This window comes from Melanerpes formicivorus, unplaced genomic scaffold (assembly GCF_026170545.1).
Source record: "Melanerpes formicivorus ecotype bairdi unplaced genomic scaffold, bMelFor1.0.p_v2 SCAF_88, whole genome shotgun sequence".
Classification (NCBI taxonomy): Eukaryota; Metazoa; Chordata; class Aves; order Piciformes; family Picidae; genus Melanerpes; species Melanerpes formicivorus.
The window spans coordinates 2653551-2670663 of NW_027142440.1; the positions used below are offsets into that span (position 1 = coordinate 2653551).

The 17113-nt window shown below is 55.6% G+C and overlaps 2 protein-coding genes, 1 long non-coding RNA gene and 1 other non-coding gene across 7 annotated transcripts in view; 1 reads left to right on the plus strand and 3 right to left on the minus strand.

The window, feature by feature from the left end:
* Nucleotides 1-10165, minus strand: part of AP2B1 (adaptor related protein complex 2 subunit beta 1) — a 104837-nt gene extending 94672 nt beyond the window's left edge. Inside the window, exons 1-3 of one of the 4 annotated variants that reach the window (XM_068165392.1) lie at nt 10087-10165; nt 5334-5391; nt 1543-1648 (exon numbers count right to left, since the gene is read on the minus strand). In XM_068165392.1, the coding sequence (XP_068021493.1) occupies nt 1543-1648; nt 5334-5370 (143 nt within the window). In that variant the 5' untranslated portion in view covers nt 5371-5391; nt 10087-10165. Of the gene's footprint in view, nt 1-1542; nt 1649-5333; nt 5392-9465; nt 9790-9921; nt 9941-10086 lie in introns of those variants that run through there. The other 3 variants (XM_068165394.1, XM_068165393.1, XM_068165395.1) reach the window with 3 other exon arrangements.
* Nucleotides 10166-10305: 140 nt separating this feature from the next.
* Nucleotides 10306-14258, plus strand: PEX12 (peroxisomal biogenesis factor 12). The gene is made up of 3 exons (XM_068165400.1): nt 10306-10462; nt 10805-11349; nt 12660-14258. The coding sequence occupies exons 1-3, from the start codon at nt 10337-10339 to the stop codon at nt 13057-13059; spliced, it is 1071 nt and encodes a 356-aa protein (XP_068021501.1). The 5' UTR covers nt 10306-10336; the 3' UTR covers nt 13060-14258.
* A 250-nt stretch (nt 14259-14508) lies between these two features.
* Nucleotides 14509-17077, minus strand: LOC137454951 (uncharacterized). Its single transcript, XR_010990721.1, has 3 exons — nt 16807-17077; nt 16320-16387; nt 14509-15442 (listed from the first exon to the last, which is right to left on the minus strand). It is a non-coding gene; the product is annotated as an uncharacterized lncRNA (long non-coding RNA).
* Nucleotides 15976-16070, minus strand: LOC137454974 (Z30 small nucleolar RNA). Its single transcript, XR_010990727.1, has one exon. It is a non-coding gene; the product is annotated as a Z30 small nucleolar RNA (small nucleolar RNA).
* Nucleotides 17078-17113: the final 36 nt, after the last annotated feature.

Genomic DNA, 17113 nt, shown 5'->3' on the forward strand with positions numbered 1-17113 from the left:
AGGAGATGCTGGTGGGTGAGAAGCTGGACAGGAGCCAGCAATGGGCACTCACAGCCCAGGAGGCCAATGGCAGCCTGGGATGCATCCAAGGCAGTGTGGCCAGAGATGGAGAGAGAGGATCCTGCCCCTCTGCTCTGGGGAGACCATCAGCTATGGAACTCCCAACACAACAGAGAGACACAGACCTGCTGGAGTGGGTCCAGAGGAGGCCATGAAGATCTTTAGAGGGCTAGAGAGCCTTCCCTATGGGGACAGGCTGAGAGAGTTGGAGCCATTCAGACTGAAGAAGGCTCCAGAGAAACCTTAGAGCAGTATTTCAACATCTGAAGGGGACCTACAGAAAGGCTGGGCAGGGACTGCTTCCCAGTGCCTGTGATGATAGGACAAGGGACAACAATCTGAAACTGGAGCAGGGCAGAGTTAGGTTGGACATCAGGAGGAAGTTCTGCACAGTGAGGGTGCTGAGACATCTGGCACAGGCTGCCCAGGGAGGTGGTTGAGGCCTCATCCCTGGAGGCATTCAAGACCAGACTTGCTGTGGCCCTGGGCAGCCTAGTTGGAGGTGTCCCTGCTGACTGCAGGGGGAGTAGACAAGAGGCCCTCCAAGAGTCTCTTCCAACCCCATGCAATCTGTGAAATGAGCCCAAAAGAGAGAAGTTGCTTTGACAATGCAGGACACCTGTGAAGAACCTGCCCACTTTCAGACTAATAAACTCCAGAGCAATGAGAAGCTTCAGCACTGCCAGGCTGAGTTTGAGTCAAGCATCAAGCAGCAGTCTGGGGCACTGCAGAAGCACACTGAGGTCACACAAGGATCTCTGCAGCTCTCAGGTATGCTGCAGAGATCTCTAAAGGTGAGGGGCAAGTGCTGCTGGTCAAGAAGACTGCTTTTCCTCCCTGCCAGTTTATCTGTTGCTTCACTCCACAATGAAGTCATGATGCTAAATTTGCAGCCCTGATACCCATTTCCGTGGCAACAGACCACACTGCCTGCAATCCAGGCCTGCTGTGACTGGAGGAGCTGGGAGGGAGAAAGAACCACTTCAGGCACATTTTTCTGGTTGCCTCAAAGACAGAAAGAAAACACTGGGCACAGTGTTGCAGGAGGGCAGTGCCTGTGTCCTTTAGTCACTACAAGCTCCAGGTTCAATTTGCAACCCCCACAGTTTAAGATGCAGCTTAAAATGATGCTGCAAGGCTAAGAAAAACACTGGAAGTGGCCTTTTTAACCCCAAAGCCCAGGCTAGCAAGCAGTGAGAAAACAGCACCTGCAGGGACAGGCAAAAATGGTTGAATTCAGGATGGGTTTGCAGCTAAAAAGGGCTACTGGCACCCAGCTAAACCAGCACCAACAGCAGCCGCTTCTTTTGCTCTCAGGAACAAGAAGGGCCTTGAGAAACTCAAGCACAGCACAGGCAAGGCCACAGGCAGGCTCACTGCCCAGTCACATCCAGATGAGAAACCCAGAGCTGTGCACCACCATCCCCAGCTGAGTGCCAGGGCAGCCAAAGGTGCTACAGGTGCAAGCAAAGCTGCTTTTACCTCACGTCCTTCCCCACCGTCATGGCTGCAATAACCTTCTTCACAGCTTCTTTCCTCTTCTCTTTCTTTTCATTATTGAGTTCAGCCTTCAGCTCAAAAATCTCTCCTGGCAGAAGACAAAACAGGTTGAGCCTCTTGGGAGAAGAAAAGGGTCTTGTTTTAAGGGTAAGTCAGAAGAAACTTTGTACTTTCCCAGGTGGCCAAGGAGGCCACCAGCAGCCTGGCTTGGATCAGCAATGGTGTGGCCAGCAGCACCAGGGCAGTGCCCTGTACTGGGCACCTTGAATCCTGGGTTCAGTTTTGGGCCTCTCACTCCATGAAGGACACTGAGGGGCTGGAGTAGGTCCAGAGAAGGGCAATGAAGCTGGGGAAGGGTCTGGAGAAGAGGGCTGGGGAGGATCAGCTGAGGGAGCTGGGGGTGTTCAGCCTGGAGAAGAGGAGGCTGAGGGAGACCTCACTGCTCTCTACAGCTCCCTGAGAGGAGGTGGGGGCCAGGTGGGGGTTGGACTCTTCTCTCAAGTGGGAAGTGACAGGACAAGAGGAAACAGCCTCAAGTTTTGCCAGGGGAGGTTTAGGTTAGACATAAGGAACAATTTCTTCTACAACAGGGTTGTCCAGGCCTGGCCCAGGCTGCCCAGGGCAGTGGTGGAGTCCCCATCCCTGGAGGGGTTTCAAAGCTGTGCAGCTGTGGTGCTGAGGGCCATGGTTCAGTGGTGACCTGGCAGTGCTGGGGTAAGGCTTGGACTCAAAGGTCTTAAAGGCCTCTTCCATCCAAAACCATTCCATGACACTCTGACTCTGTGCCATTCCCACAAAGCTGCAGGCAGTACAAGAAGCTCTCAGACCTTATGGAGTACCAGGGGAAGCTGCAGCACCCAAGAGAACTGCTTGGGCTCTACTTTGCTAAGGCAAAGGCAGCTCACAAGAACCCTGCTGCATGTTGCAGCTCTCCCACTTCTAGAGGATTAAATCACATCCCTGCAGCATCTGTTTCTCAGAGGCTACTGTTACATAACCAGGACAAAAAGAGATCTGGAGACACCAGATTCATGTCTGCAAGGGAAAAGTATGCTAGAAGTTTTGCCCAGACTTTTTCAGCTTCTGCTCATCCTCTCCAGCTGCCTGCAAATGCAGTGAGCAACAGCAGAGTGCAACATCTAGCCCAGTGCAGTGGAGTCCTCCCAAGCTGGAAAGGCAGAGCTGCTAACAAAAGCAGCATGCAACACAGCTTGCCTGGATCCCAAGCAGCCTTTGTCCCAACACTAATCCCCTCCAGACATCACTGCCTAGGAATCAGCTCAGGCTGGATCACAGAAGCAGGGAAGTTGGCAAAATGCAGCAGCACATGCAGCTGGCTGCTCATCAGGCCTGTCCCAGAGAGCAAGTGCTGTGAGAAGGGATCCTGGCCAACAGGCAGCTTCCCCCAGGCAGGGCAGCATGGAGAGGAGTCTCCTTCTCTGGGGAGATTCCAAACCCACCTGGGCACTGTGATCCTGGGCAAGCTGCTGGGGGTGACCCTGCTTTTAGCAAGTGGGTTGGACTGGATGACCCCCCAGAGGTCCCTTCCAACCCTGACCATGTTGGGATTCCCACTGGGAGCCACAGGCTGAAGACACATCCCAAGTACCCAAAGAGGAATTGGCCACTGGAGTGTGCTGCCCAGGGAGGTGGTGGAGTCCCCATCCCTGGAGGTGTTCAAAAAAGGCTTGGAGCCATGGTTTAGTTGTCAGGTGGTGTTAGGTATTAGGTAATAGGTTGGAGGTCTTTTCCAACCTGGTTGATTCTGTGATTCCATGAAAGATCTTTGACAAGACACCTTCTAGCCCCTAACCTTTGACTCCACACCAATGCTGCTTTGGCAGCTGAGCTGCACCAACTACTGCAGAGCCTGACACATGATAGAAGTGACTGCTCTGAAGAAGGTAGGTAGTGAGCACTCATCACCCTGAGGAAGGGATGCTCACATCACACTGCCCTGCAGAAGAGCTGAGCCCCCAGCCAGGTGCTCACTACAACTCAAGACAGCCCAGGCCAGCCTCCTGCAGCCAGCCCAGCAAAGCCTGAACTCACAGAGCTGTTGCTTAGAAAGCTGTTGAACTGCTTTTGCTGATTGACAACCTCATCCTGAAGCTTAATGAAACATGAACACACCAAAGTGCAGGGGGTTTTGTGCCCCCTGACAAACATGCCATTCTGTAAAGGAGAGGTTAAGGTGAACCAGCTTCCAACACCTACTGCAGGAGGATGAGCAACATCAGCCTTCAATGGCAGCAACAGCTTCCTATGCAAACAGGCCAGAAAAGACAACCTGCCTGGGCCAGTTTCAGCAGAGCAAATCCTGCTCTGGAAATGTCTGCTGGTGGAGGAGAAGCTCACCAGGAGCTCTCAGTGTGCACCTGCAGCCCAGAAAGCCAACCAGATCCTGGGCTGCAGCAAGAGAAGTGTGGCCAGCAGGGCAAGGGAGGTGATCCTCCCCCTCTGCTCAGCTCTGGGGAGACCCCACCTGCAGTACTGCCTCCAGTTCTGGAGCCCCTATTGCAAGAGTGATCTGGAGGTGCTGGAAGGTGTCCAGAGAAGGGCCAGGAGGATGAGCAGAGGGCTGGAGCTGCTCTGCTGTGAGGACAGACTGAGGGAGTTGGGGCTGTTCAGTCTGGAGAAGAGAAGGCTCCAAGGTGACCTCATTGTGGCCTTCCAGGATCTGAAGGGGGCTACAGGAAGGCTGGGGAGGGACTGCTCAGGATCTCAGGGAGTGATAGGACTAGGGGGAATGGAATGAAGCTGGAGGTGGGGAGATTCAGGCTGGAGGGGAGGAGGAAGTTCTTCCCCATGAGAGTGGTGAAGCCCTGGAATGGGTTGTGCAGGGAGGTGGTTGAGGTCCCAGCCCAGGAGGTGTTTAAGCCCAGGCTGGCTGAGGCTCTGGCCAGGCTGATCTAGTGTGGGGTGTCCCTGCCCATGGCAGGGGAGTTGGAACTAGCTGATCCTTGTGGTCCTTTCCAACCCTGACTGATACTATGATACTAATGTCCCCAGAATGTACCAGAACAAGAGGACACAGTCTCAGGCTGTGCCAGGGGAGGTTGAGGCTGGAGGTTAGGAGGAAGTTTTACACAGAGAGAGTGATTGCCCATTGGAATGGGCTGCCTGGGGAGGTGGTGGAGTCACCATCACTGGAGGTGTTCAGGAGGAGACTTGACAGGGTGCTTGGTGCCATGGGTTAGTTGATTAGGTGGTGTTGGATGATAGGTTGGACTTGATGATCTCAAAGGTCTCTTCCAACCTGGTTTATTCTATTCTAAAGCTCCTCTCCAGCCATCCCATGCTAAGGGCAGCAGTTTGTCCTGAAATGAGGTGAGCACCACCCCACAGACAGCCAAGGGGAAGTCAAAGGGAGCAGCTGCAGCTTTGGAGGAAACAGCCACAGGAATTCAGCAGCTTGATGTTGAGATTCACACTTGTGGCTTAACTACTGAATGCCTCAGCCAGCATCATCCTGTGCTGCCCCAAGGAACCACAACCTGAAGTGGAACTCTGTCTCTGACCAGGTCTGCTCTCAAACCCCAGTGTTGTGTGCTCTGCTCCTCCACAAAGTGCATCACAACACAGTTACCATGCACCAGCTTTGCCTTTTGCCACCGTGTGGCCTACTTTGGAAACCTCTCCCTGGATGATTAAGAGGAGAAACAGGGACAGGGCTGAGAGAAAAGCACAAGTTCTTCTGCATGCAGTTAGGAAAGCTGTGCAAAAATAGCCACCCCCCACCTCCAATCCACCAGCACCAGCTCAGCACTAACCTTTCTTATTGGTGGTGAAGTATTTGGAGTCAGTCATGGTTCCACCTCCTCAAAGCACCTGAGAGGGAGAACAAAGCAAGAAGGACAAGTGGGCAAAGAGCCCTGGGAGCTGGCAGTCCCCAGCCTGCAGGGCAGGAGCCCAGAGAGAGGGTGGTTGGGGAGGGTGTGCAAGGCAGGGGAAGCAGCAAATGCTTGGCATCCACAGGCACAAGTTTCACCATCTTCATCCTGCACCTGCTGCTGCTTGGATGCAGTCACAACAGGCAGGGAAAGCACAACAGCCTGGGGCTGAGGCAGCAGCAGCAGCGCTCAGCCCAGCTCCTCCTTCACCCCAGGCAGTCTTTAACTCCTTGTGATCAGCAGAACTCTGCAGCTGTCCCCCCCCCCGGGGACACCACTGCATTTGCCAGGGAAGCTGCTGCACACTCCCTGTCTCGACTGGAGGCTCAGACAAAGGAAGCTGCCATCTCCCCCTAACGACACCTCCCTGTGCTGCACCGCCATGGAAGGAACAAACCAGCCCCACTTGCAGTCCCCACCCGGAGGCCCTGCCAGCTCTTTCCCTCCTTCTACACCCAGGAGGCACCAAGTAGGGTTTTTTAAACAGATAATCCATAGCTTTGCAGCCCTCCCCAGCCTGACTGAGCAGTCTTCCTCTGCAGAGAGCTGACATCCCACCCCTGAGGCACACCCACGGTTATTTCACTGCTGCATCCTCATGGACAGGAGCAGAAGAGCCCCAATGCTGGGCCAGCCAGAGCTGTGAGAAGGCTTTCAGCAAGCACCTGGCCTGGCCCTCAGAAGGAAATGAGAAGACAGGGATTGCCCAAACACGTGTGGAGAGCCATCAGCTTGCTCTTGCAACTGCCAGCTGTGACAAACATGACTCAAAACAGTTTTTCAAGCACCAGCTGAAGAACAGGGAGTGGGCCCCAGGTGCTGCTTTGGATCAGCCTGCAGCAGTGAATAAACCTTTATTAGAATAAACCAAACCAGGTTGGAAGAGACCTTCAAGATCTTCAGTGGTGACCCAGAAGTCATGCCAAAAAGGGCTTCCTCCCTCCCTGCTCCTTTTTCTGTCCTTCCATGCCCTTAAATCCTACCAGCAAAGCAGCTGTTTCCTCACTGCTGCCTGCCTTGCCTCCAACCCTCGAAGGCCTTGCTGGCTCAGCAGCAGCAGGACAAGCTTGGCTTTGAACTCCACAACCCTGCCCAGCAGTGCAACCAACTTGCTGCTCCTTCCTCATTTGTAAGCAACCCCTAACTCCACTGCCATTCTCCTTTTTATTTCCCCTACCCACCCCAGTCAGTCCAACACCTCAGCAGCTAAATTCCCAGCAGCAGGAGCTGAGGGGCAGTGCCTTCACTCCTACCACCTTCACTAGCACAGCAGTGCAGAGCAGGTGGAACCTTCTCCAACTGCCAAGCAACCAGAGGAGAAACCACCTGTGGCTCAGCCCAGCTCCCCCCAGCTCCTGCCTGCCCTGTGCCTGTGTGGTTACCATCTCCTCCCACATTAGGCAGCAGTCCTGGCCTTGGGTTGATTTCTCTCCCTTTCTGCTCCTGCCAGGCTTGGAAAGCAAACTATCACAGCATTGTCAGGGTTGGAAGGGAGCTCAAGGCTCAGCCAGTTCCAAGCCCCCTGCCATGGCCAGGGACACCTCACACCACAGCAGGTTGCTCACAGCCACCTCCAGCCTGGCTGCAAACACCTCCAGGCAGGAGGCTTCCACCACCTCCCTGGGCAACCTGTGCCAGGCTCTCACCACCCTCCTGGGGAGCAACTTCTTCCTAATGTCTAATCTAAATCTCCCCTCCTCCAGCTTGGATCCATTCCCCCCAGTCCTATCACCCTAAAAAGTCCCTCACAGCTTTCTTGTAGCCCCCTTCAGATCCTGGAAGGCCACAATCAGAACCTTCTCCTTTCCAAACTGCACAACCCCAACTCCCTCAGCCTGTCCCCACAGCAGAGCAGCTCCAGCCCTCTGCTCGTCCTCATGGCCCTTCTCTGGAGACTACACCTGGAGACAGCTCTGAAAGTGCTTTCCTTCTGTGGGAGAGCTTTGCCCTCCTTCCAAAAGGGAGGCTGGGCTGGGAGAGCCACATGAGACACAACCCTTACAATCCCTCCAACAGAACCACCTCAGCAGCACAAAAGCAGCTGCTGGTGTGGGTCTTGTTTTACAACTACAACTGGAGCCCACCCTCAGCTGCAACTTGATTTGCTGACACAAGGCCTTTGTATTTCAGCCCCACTCAAAAGATGACCTCAAATGTTACCCTCTACAAGAGTGATGTGGCACAGGGCCAGGCACTGAACTGCTCTCTGTGTGCCTTAGATGTGGATTTGCCAACCTGAGCCAGTCCCAGATTGGTGCCCCTGTGGCCAGCACAGCAGATTACAGAGGAAATCCAGGAGGGGAGAGGGGAGGGGGGGAAGAAAAAAAACCCCAACCCAAACCAATCCACCATAAATATCAGCCCAGCTGCATCAAGCTACCAAGAGGAAAAGCCTTTGCTGGCTGTCAGAGGTGATCTCTGAGGGCTTTTCCTAACTTCCCATCGCATGGAAACCTGGGGAACTATAGAAACACCTCGAGAGGGCCACACACAGCAAACCCTTTGGATGGACATGAAGATCTGGCTTCAGTCAAAAAAAAAAAAACCCCAACCAACCCCCACAAACCACCACACTGCAAAGTGCAGGAAGGAAAAAGCTCTTTTTCCCCTGAGCACACAGATTTTTGCTTGCTGTACGTCAGAGCTCGCTCTGCACGGCGCGCAGAGCCAGCCTGCCGGCAGCACGATTATCTCACCCACCAAGCAAACTCAGATGAAGGCCAAAACAGCCTAGACAGACAAACAGCACATGTTTCAACCCAAGAAAATGCCAGCTCCTTGTCTACTGGAGAGAGCCAAGAAGGAATTCTGACAACATCACCAACAGCCCTGGGTGTTTAGGAGGAAATCCACACCCCCTGCCTCCTGTCGTTCCACACCCAGCACTGGCTAAGGTGGGCACAGGGCAGAAGTGTTCAAGCTGACAGCAAAAGGTTCCTGTTCCGACCCCAGCAAACAAGAAGAGATGAACCAGAGGTTCTCCAGAAGCTCTGCAATGCCTAATGCTATAAGCATTGCCTTGACATTTCAATGGAGACTGCAGCAAAAACAAGATTAAAAGAAGAGACTAAGGAGCCTCTCCCCAGCCCCAAGCCACGCTGAGACCTGGGTGCTGTGGCTGACCAAGCATGGCTCTGCCCCAGTGACAGCCTGACCAGAGCCCACCAGAGGTGCAAACAGGAATGTGGGCAGTTTAAGGCCTCAATACTGATCCATGCTCCCCAGCACTGAAACCATCCAGCACTGAACCCCTACATCTCTAACACGATCCCCAGCTGAAGCTGCCTTACACTCCAGCTGGTGCCACCAGCCTTCCTCTGCACCCATTCCACCTGCAAAGCCTCTTGAGGAGCCACACAATGGCCCAAGTGTGGCTCACAGCCACTGGACCATCAGGAAACTAAAGAGAGCAGCCAAAGGTGGCTGGCAGAGAGGAAGCAGCACCTTGGCTTTAGAAACCCACAGTCCCAACGGTGTGTGCTGGGACAGGCCATTTGCTTCCCTCTTGGGGAGCAAACACCCCTTAGATGGTTCCCATTCCCCTCTCAAACACTCTGTGGATTTTATCACCTCCTCACAGCTGCTGTAATGTAGATGTTCAAATCACCCTGAGCACACCCCAGTTCTGCCACCAGTCCCTCCAAGGCCTCCAGCCACAGCCCACAGCAGGACTTGAGCCCCTCCATCACCTGCAGCAACCACCTCCCTCCCAGGGCGCCTTCCCTCTTACATCCCGTGTCCACCAAGCCTTCCCCCCTCAGCAGCAACCCCCAGACCTCTCCCAGTACCCTCCAGTTGTAGGAGCATCCTCCACCAATGCCACCTTTCCTCCCCAGAATCCCCAGCAGCCCACCTCAGTGCCCCAGCCTCCATCCCTGCCCAGTCCTGCCAGTAGCTTCCTCTGCTCCTCCCATCCCACCTCCCTTCCCAGGCCCACCAAACACAACCTACTCCCCAGCACCCCCATCTCCCAGCCAGGGCCTCCTCCCATGGCCGAGTCCCCGTCCCTCACCCTGCCAGTTCACCGGATCAAAGGCTCACGGGATGTCAGGGGTAGGAAGGGACCCAAAGAGATCATCAAGTCCATCCCCCCTTGCCAGAGCAGGGCCAGGGAATCCGGCACAGCTCACACAGGAACACATCCAGACGGAGTCCCCAGAGGAGATTCCACAACCTCTCTGGGGAGCCTGTTCCAGCTCCCCTCCCAGTACCTCTGCACTCAGTGCTCGCAGCGACCCTCCCTCCTCCCCCATCGCCTCACAATGACTCCCTCGGCTCTATCCTACCCGAGCTCCACACCGCTACTCCTCATTCCCTCTCCACCATATCTCAGCATCCCCTCCTGGCGTCCACCACGGCCGCTCACCCCCTCCCAGCAGCCCCTCCTAATTCCATCCCAAAGCCCCTTCCCAACCTATCCCAGCCTCCTTCCCCAGGCTCTCAGCACTGCCTTCCCAGTACCCCTCACCCGCTCTCGGTTCCTCCCGAGTGCACCTCCCCACCCTATCCCCATCTCGCCCCGCCCAGTTCCTCACCGGTGCCCCTCCCCGCCCTATCCCACCCCCTCTCCCAGCTCCTGCACACCCTGCCCCAGCCCCCCCGCCAGCGCCCCGGCGGCTCCGGCCCCACTCACGGCGCGGGCTGGACACCGCTGTGTGGGCGGCGGCGGAACCGGAAGCGGGAAAGGCGGCGCCCGCAGGGCTCGCGAGAACTCACCCTCCCCGCCCAGCGCCGGCCCCACCCCCAGCACCATAGAGGCGAGGCGCAGGAGACAGAGCGTCCCCCCTAACGGCGCTTCCGGCTGCGGAGCTGCGCCGCAGCTGGGTGGGTGCCCTGCGGGACGGGTGCTCCCCCTAGCGGCAGGGGGGAGCGCAGCCGGCGCCATGGCGGAGCTCGGCGCTCACCTGACGGTCGCCTCGGCCGGCGATGACCGCCCCTCCATCTTCGAGGCGGTGGCACAAGACGGCCTCATGGCCGCCGTGAAACCCGCCCTGCAGCACCTGGTCAAGGTAGGGGCGAGGCCTGCGGCCAGGGAAGCGGAGGAAGGGGCTCGACTCCTCCTCCCGGCGGGCCCGAGGCTGCGGGACTCTGGCTGTACGAGCCCGCGGCTGCGGGACTCTGGCTGTACGAGCCCGCGGCTGCGGGACTCTGGCTGTACGAGCCCGCGGCTGCGGGACTCTGGCTGTACGAGCCCGCGGCTGCGGGACTCTGGCTGTACGAGCCCGAGGCTGCGGGACACTGGCTGTACGAGCCCGAGGCTGCGGGACTCTGGCTGTACGAGCCCGAGGCAGCCTTCACAGCTGCTGCAGTTGGGCACATTGGGGCTCCCTGTTTCGTGTCCCGTTCCGTAGGTGCTTGCTGAGTCTAACCCTGGCCGGTACGGCTCTCTCTGGCGCTGGTTTGATGAGGTCTACGTCGTGCTGGACCTGCTGCTCCAGCAGCACTGCCTGGCCAGGTGCAGTGCTTCCTTCTCTGAGAACTTCTATGGCTTGAAGAGGATAACTCTGGGAGACTGCAGGCAGCAGCCGCTGGCCACTGCCGGCCTGCCGAAGAGGCAGCACTGGAAGTCTCTCCTCTTGCTGGTTCTTGTTCCTTACCTGAAAGGAAAGCTCGAGAAACTGGTGGCCAGCCTGAGGGATGAGGATGAGTACTCCATCCACCCTCCATCATCGCCCTGGAAACGCTTTTACAGGGCCTTTCTGGCTGCCTACCCCTTTGTCAACATGACCTGGGAGGGCTGGTTCCTCATCCAGCAGCTGTGCTACATCCTGGGGAAAGCTCAGCATCACTCACCCCTGCTAAGGCTGGCTGGTGTGCGCCTCGTCAGGCTGACTGCAGAGGACATCCAGGCCCTGGAGAAGAGATCAGCTGCAGCCCCCTCAAGTCAGGCCCTCAGGTGTGTTGGGACATGGCTTAGCTGCTGCTCTCCGGAGGGTGGTGTGGTTCTGTGGGGGTGTTGATTTAAAGGTGATGCTGCAAGTAAAACTCTCTGGTTCTCCAGAAATTCTTCAGGGTGAACTTTTGTGTTGGCAAAACGTGCTCCAAAAAGGTCTTGTTCATGTAGATGAGGAAACAAGTAGCAGGGGTTAGCTTCACAGGATTCTGTGGTAATGAAATTAGAGTCATAGAATCAGTAAGGTTGGAAAAGACCTCAAAGATCATCAAGTCCAACCTGTCACCCAACACCTCGTGGCTACTAAACCATGGCACCAAGTGCCACGTCCAATCCTCTCTCGAACACCTCCAGGGATGGGGACTCCACCACCTCCCTGGGCAGCGCATTCCAATGGCTAACAACTCTCCCTGTGATAAACTTTCTCCTCACCTCCAGCCTAAACCTCCCCTGGTGCAGCTTGAGACTGTGTCCTCTTGTTCTGCTGCTGGGTGCCTGAGAGAAGAGACCAACCCCCACCTGGCTACAACCTCCCTTCAGGGAGTTGTAGACAGCAATAAGGTCTCCCCTGAGCCTCCTCTTCTCCAGGAGACCCATGTTTGAAGGTCTTTTTTGACACTGCAGCCTTAATCCTTCACCTTGGCTTCTCTAACACAGGAAGTGGACTGCAATGCCATTGCTGACAGGACTAGAACTTAGCTCATTGATTTTGCTGAGGAGCAGCTTGTCATGACCATGCTTCATGTGTTCAAAACAGGGCTTCATGAGTGAAAGGCTCTCTGGTCCATGTTCCCTCAATTCAAGCTTCACAGTATCACCAAGGTTGGAAGAGACCTCAAAGATCATCAAGTCCAACCTGTCACCACAGACCCCATGACTAAACTTCTCCAGTTTAGACTGCTAAACTGAACAGGACCTGAAGCCTTCCTAAATCTCAAAGAGTGTGAGAGGAACACCCTGGCAGAGGCCTCATTACAAACATGGAATACATTGACCAACTTCTTTAGCACTCAGAAGCTGTATAGAGCTGTGACTTTGAGGGTCCTGGAGCCTGAAGCAGGCTGTCCAGAGAGGTTGTGGAGTCTCCTTGTGTGGAGAGCTTCCAAAGCCACCTGGGCCATGGTGCTCCTGGGCAAGCTGCTGTGGGTGCCCTGCTTTAGCAGGGGGGTTGGAATGGATAATCCCCACAGGTCCCTTCCAAGCCCCACTGTGCTGGGATTCTGAGCTTAGCTCCCCAAGTCCTTTTGGCTGTGGCCTGCAGCGGCACAAAGGGGCAGCAGTAACAGTGTCTCCGTCTCCTCTCTCTTTGACAGCATCAAATCCCGAGTGCAGGCGGCGGCAAGGAAGGCGCTGGGTGGCGCTGCCTTCTCCCTGTCCACTGGGCTGTCTGTCAGCATCTTCTTCCTCCAGTTCCTGGACTGGTGGTACTCCTCGGAGAACCAGGAGACCATCAAATCTCTGACGGCGCTCCCCACGCCCCCGCCCCCAGTGCACCTGGACCACGCGGCCACCTCGGCTCTCCTGCCCCAGCTGAAGACCGTTTGCCCTCTCTGCCGCAAGACCCGCGTCAACGCCACCGCCCTGTCCACCTCTGGCTTCGTGTTCTGCTACCGCTGCATCTACAGCCACGTCAAGGCCCACCAGAGCTGCCCCGTCACCGGCTACGCCACCGAGCTCCAGCACCTGGTCAAACTCTACTCCCCCGAGAGCTGAAGGGCCTCTGCCCTGCGCTCCCAGAGATGCAGCCCCCCGGGGCTGGCACAGCCTCGGTTCACCCCTTCCCTGTGTGCCCCAGGAGCTGCTTCAACCACTGCAGCTCATTGGGGAGCTCCAGAGCTCCTTTGGGCTTGGTGGTGCTTCGGAGATGCCTGGCCACTGCCAAGCTGTGGTAAGGTTCTCCTCTTGGGTCGTTGCCTGTTCAGACATCCTGGTTGATCTTTCAGCTGTAGCAGTGTCATTAAAACCATGATTGCTCACAGCCAGAAGGTGGTGGTCAACAGCTCAACGTCCAGATGGAAATGGATGACCAGTGGTGTCCCCTCAGGGGTTTGTACTGTTCAGTATCTTCAGCAGTGATGCATTAAGGTCAAGGCACCCTCAGCAAGTTTGCAGATGACACCAAACTGAGTGGTGCAGTTGATGCAGCTGAGAAAATCCACCCAGAGAGACCTGGAAAAGCTGGAAAGTGGAGATGTGTGAACCTCAGGAGATTCAGTAAGGCCAAGGTCAAGGTCCTGGGTCAGGGCAACCCCCAGTATCAATCCAGGCTGGGGATGAAGGGCTGGAGAGCAGCCCTGTGGAGAAGGACTTTGGGAGGCTGAGACAAGAAAAACTGGAGATGAGCCAGCGCAGAGCACTGCCAGCCCAGCCCCAGCCTGTCCTGGGCAGCAGGGGCAGGAAGGGGACTCTGTCCCTCTGCTGAGACATCCCCTGCAGTGCTGGGGCAACTCTGGAATCCTCAGCACAGACCAGGACCTGTTAGAGCAGGGCCAGAGGAGCCCACAGCAATGCTGGCAGGGCTGGAAGCCCTCTGCTGTGAGACCAGGCTGAGTGAGTTGGGCTTGGGCAGCCTGGAGAAGAGAAGGATCTAGAGAGACCTTCTGGTGGCCTGCCATGGCTTACACAAGAGATCAGAAAGCTGAGGCCAGACCTTTGAGCAGGGCCAGTTGTGACAGGACAAGGGGTGATGGCTTGAACTCAAAAGAGGGAGATTCAGACTGGAGAGAAGGGAGAAATGTTTGACACTGAGGGTGGGGAGAGCCTGGCCCAGGGTGCCCAGAGAGGTGGCAGCTGCCCCATCCCTGGCAGCATCGCATGTCAGGTTTGGGGCTCTGTGCAATCTGCTCCAGTTGTAGATGTCCCTGCTGCCTGCAGGGGGGTTGGACTGGGTGGCCTTGAAAGGTCTCTTTCCACCCAAAGCAGACTGTGAGTATAGGATGCTCTGAAGATAGACCATAAAAGTGTTTTTTTTTCTTCAAAGAACACCAACTTTATTAAACCAACCTTTGGACTTAAACTATCTGGTGAGCTCTCTACAGTCAGGTATCACACAGACATTCATCCATTAGCTTATTACAGTCACACTACCAACAGCCCTGGAGCTGCCCAGCACATCACTGACAGAACTTGACTTGGTGTGAGCTAGACCAGAACCAGTTCTGCTCAGTGCTGTCCCTGCCCAGCTCAGGCTCTGCTCACTCAGGCACCTTCTGCAGTTCAGGGCAGGTTTGCACAGCCAGAGGCTGCTTCTGGCAGGGAGAAGCTGATGGGAAGAGCTCCTGCCAAGGGCTGGACTGCACATAGGCTCTGCCTTTGATTTGCTGCTGAGCACACCAAGGGCACTGCCACAGGTTGTGCCCCACCTTGGGGTACAGGAAGGCAGAGGTGGCACCTGCAGGGAGGAGCAGACAGGACCCTCACCTGCCCAACAAGGGATTCCATCCTATTGAAGGCATCTTCAGGCTCAAGTTGAGGGATCACTAGGATCAAGCCTCTTCAATGGCCGGTGCCTGAGGAGGTCTCTGTTCATTCTCTCTTCCACCCCAATCTATTGTGTTCCTGAGTCCAGTTCCAGCATCCAGCTCCTGCATCTGGTTCACATCTGCTGTTGAGTCCAGCCTGAGACTTCCCCAGTGCCTGCCCCCAGCATCGGTTGTGACCCTCTACTACCATCAGGGGTTTGGGTTCCATATTGGCTTGTCTCTCTTTGTCTCTAGTCCATGGCATTGTTCTTCTTTCCATCCCAGTTGCTTTAGTTTCTTTCACAACCTGTCAGTCTCTCTCCATGATTCCTGTTCTCTTCCCTTTGGGAAGGCAGAAGTGTTCATCAAGCATTTCTGTCACCCATCCAGCAGCCACCCCAGGCACAGTTGAGCACACCAAGTCTGCTAACAAATATTCAGTGACCCCAAGCCACAGCCTCATCAGACTCACCAGAAACTCTCAAAGGCAGTGACTTAGCTGCTCAGTCCTTTCCCAGACCTGCCAACCAACCATTCTCCTGTTAGGAGAAAACCACCAGAACTCTTCTCCTAGGTATAGACTCCCCACAGAAGCTCCTGCTCAGGAGAAGTGAATGTAAAGCTGTCCTCAAGACCTGGAAGAGAACAGAGATGAGATCATAGCATAGCTCCTGATTTTTTCCACTACTTGATGAGCCCAGGCCTCCATAGGGCTGCACTTCACACAGAGCAGAGCACCAGGGCTGGACACCACACTGCAAATCGCTTCCAAACCCACTCGTGCTTCCAAGCTGGCAGTCACTGGATAAGAGCACAGCTGAACCAGCTGCTCATGAGGTGTCCACAGGCCAGACAGCTCAGGCTCCATGTACAAAAAGGGAAGGTGCAGTGGCAGAGGATCTGGAGTTCCCAAGACACATCACACACATGAGGACAACCAAGAAACTCCTCTGGCTGCAAGCTCAGCACTAAACCCAGGGCTGCAGTGGGATACACAAAGCCAGCCAAGTATTTCGACCACTCACTTCTCAAATCAAGGGTTTGGTTTTCTTCTGGCATAAGAAATTACTAACACTCCTTAATATTTGTTTCTATAACTTCTTTTGGGTACACCAAAAAGTTTCAAGCAGCAGCAAAGCTGTTGACTCCAGATGAACTCAGCTTAAAACAGCTCAGAGAGAAGATTACGTGATCACGCCCTGGTCAGAGCAAAGACACAGTCCCAGCAATACCAGTTCAGACTATACTTCACTCATCATTGCTGTGGGCAGGTGACTTCCATTCCATAGGGAGCTTGCTCCCAGGTCTGGAGCTGGAGGAGGAAAACACACACAGAGACACCTCCCCACCCCAACAAACAGACATGAACCTGGCTTCTGGGCTGATTCTGGCTTTCTCCAGGACAGGATTTACAGTAGGTTAACACTGTCCCTTGGAAGCTGAGGCAGGAGTGGCTGCTACAAAACTCAGAACTTAAGCCCCAAGTTGCTCTTTCTGCCCTCCTGCACCCACCTCTGCAGCACAGCAGCATGGAGGAGATGGCAGCTTGCCCCAGCAGCACAGATGAAGCCTCTCCAGAGCTGCAGGAGAGACAAAGCCATGTTGGTGATGTGACACAGGCAAAACCTCTCCACTGCCATTCCCAAACACTTCAGCTAAGCCAGCAAACTACCCCTCCCCACACACACACTCTCCCTACCCCCTCCCCACACACACACCGGCACCCCAACGGGCAGGAGCACAGCCATCAGTTAAGGCTGTGGCTCATCAGCCAGCCTGCAGCAGAGAAAAGCTTTGTGCTGCTCATCCATCAAGCAAGGCCTTGGTTCATCACCTCCTACTGTTACAGATCAGAAGGGGATGAAGCACATTCAGCAGGGCAGCACGGGAAGGGAGGAGGGTGCCATGCCCGACAGAACTGAGCTGGAGCCAGGGGAGGCTGCTCCAAAGCGCTCAGGAGAGCTGGTCCCAGGCAGAACAAGAGGAACAAAACTCATACCTGGAAATGTCGCTCGAGTCAGTGGCTCTCCAAGGCTCCAGAGGCCTCTTTGGATCCAAACCCTCCCTCAGGCCACTCATTTGCAGCCTATTTGCCGTCTCCCTCCCTACATTCTCACCCCAGGCCTCTGGCTGCTTTCGTCCCGGTTCCTTCCTTCCCCTCTGTCCATGCATCTCTCTCAGTCCCAGTGCCCTCTCTGAGCCCTGATCAGTTCCCTGCATTCCCCCAGTCAATCTCACCTCCAGTTGCCCCCTTCACCCACAGTCCCCAGCCTCACATGTCCTTCCTCCGCAGGTCCCCCCACTCC

Coding starts and splice junctions, on each gene's coding strand:
- PEX12 (XM_068165400.1), top strand. CDS start 10,337: ATGGCGGAGCTCGGCGCTCACCTGACGGTCGCCTCGGCCGGCGATGAC. Junction 10,463..10,804: donor CCCTGCAGCACCTGGTCAAG/GTAGGGGCGAGG, acceptor CCCGTTCCGTAG/GTGCTTGCTGAGTCTAACCC. Junction 11,350..12,659: donor CCCTCAAGTCAGGCCCTCAG/GTGTGTTGGGAC, acceptor TCTCTTTGACAG/CATCAAATCCCGAGTGCAGG.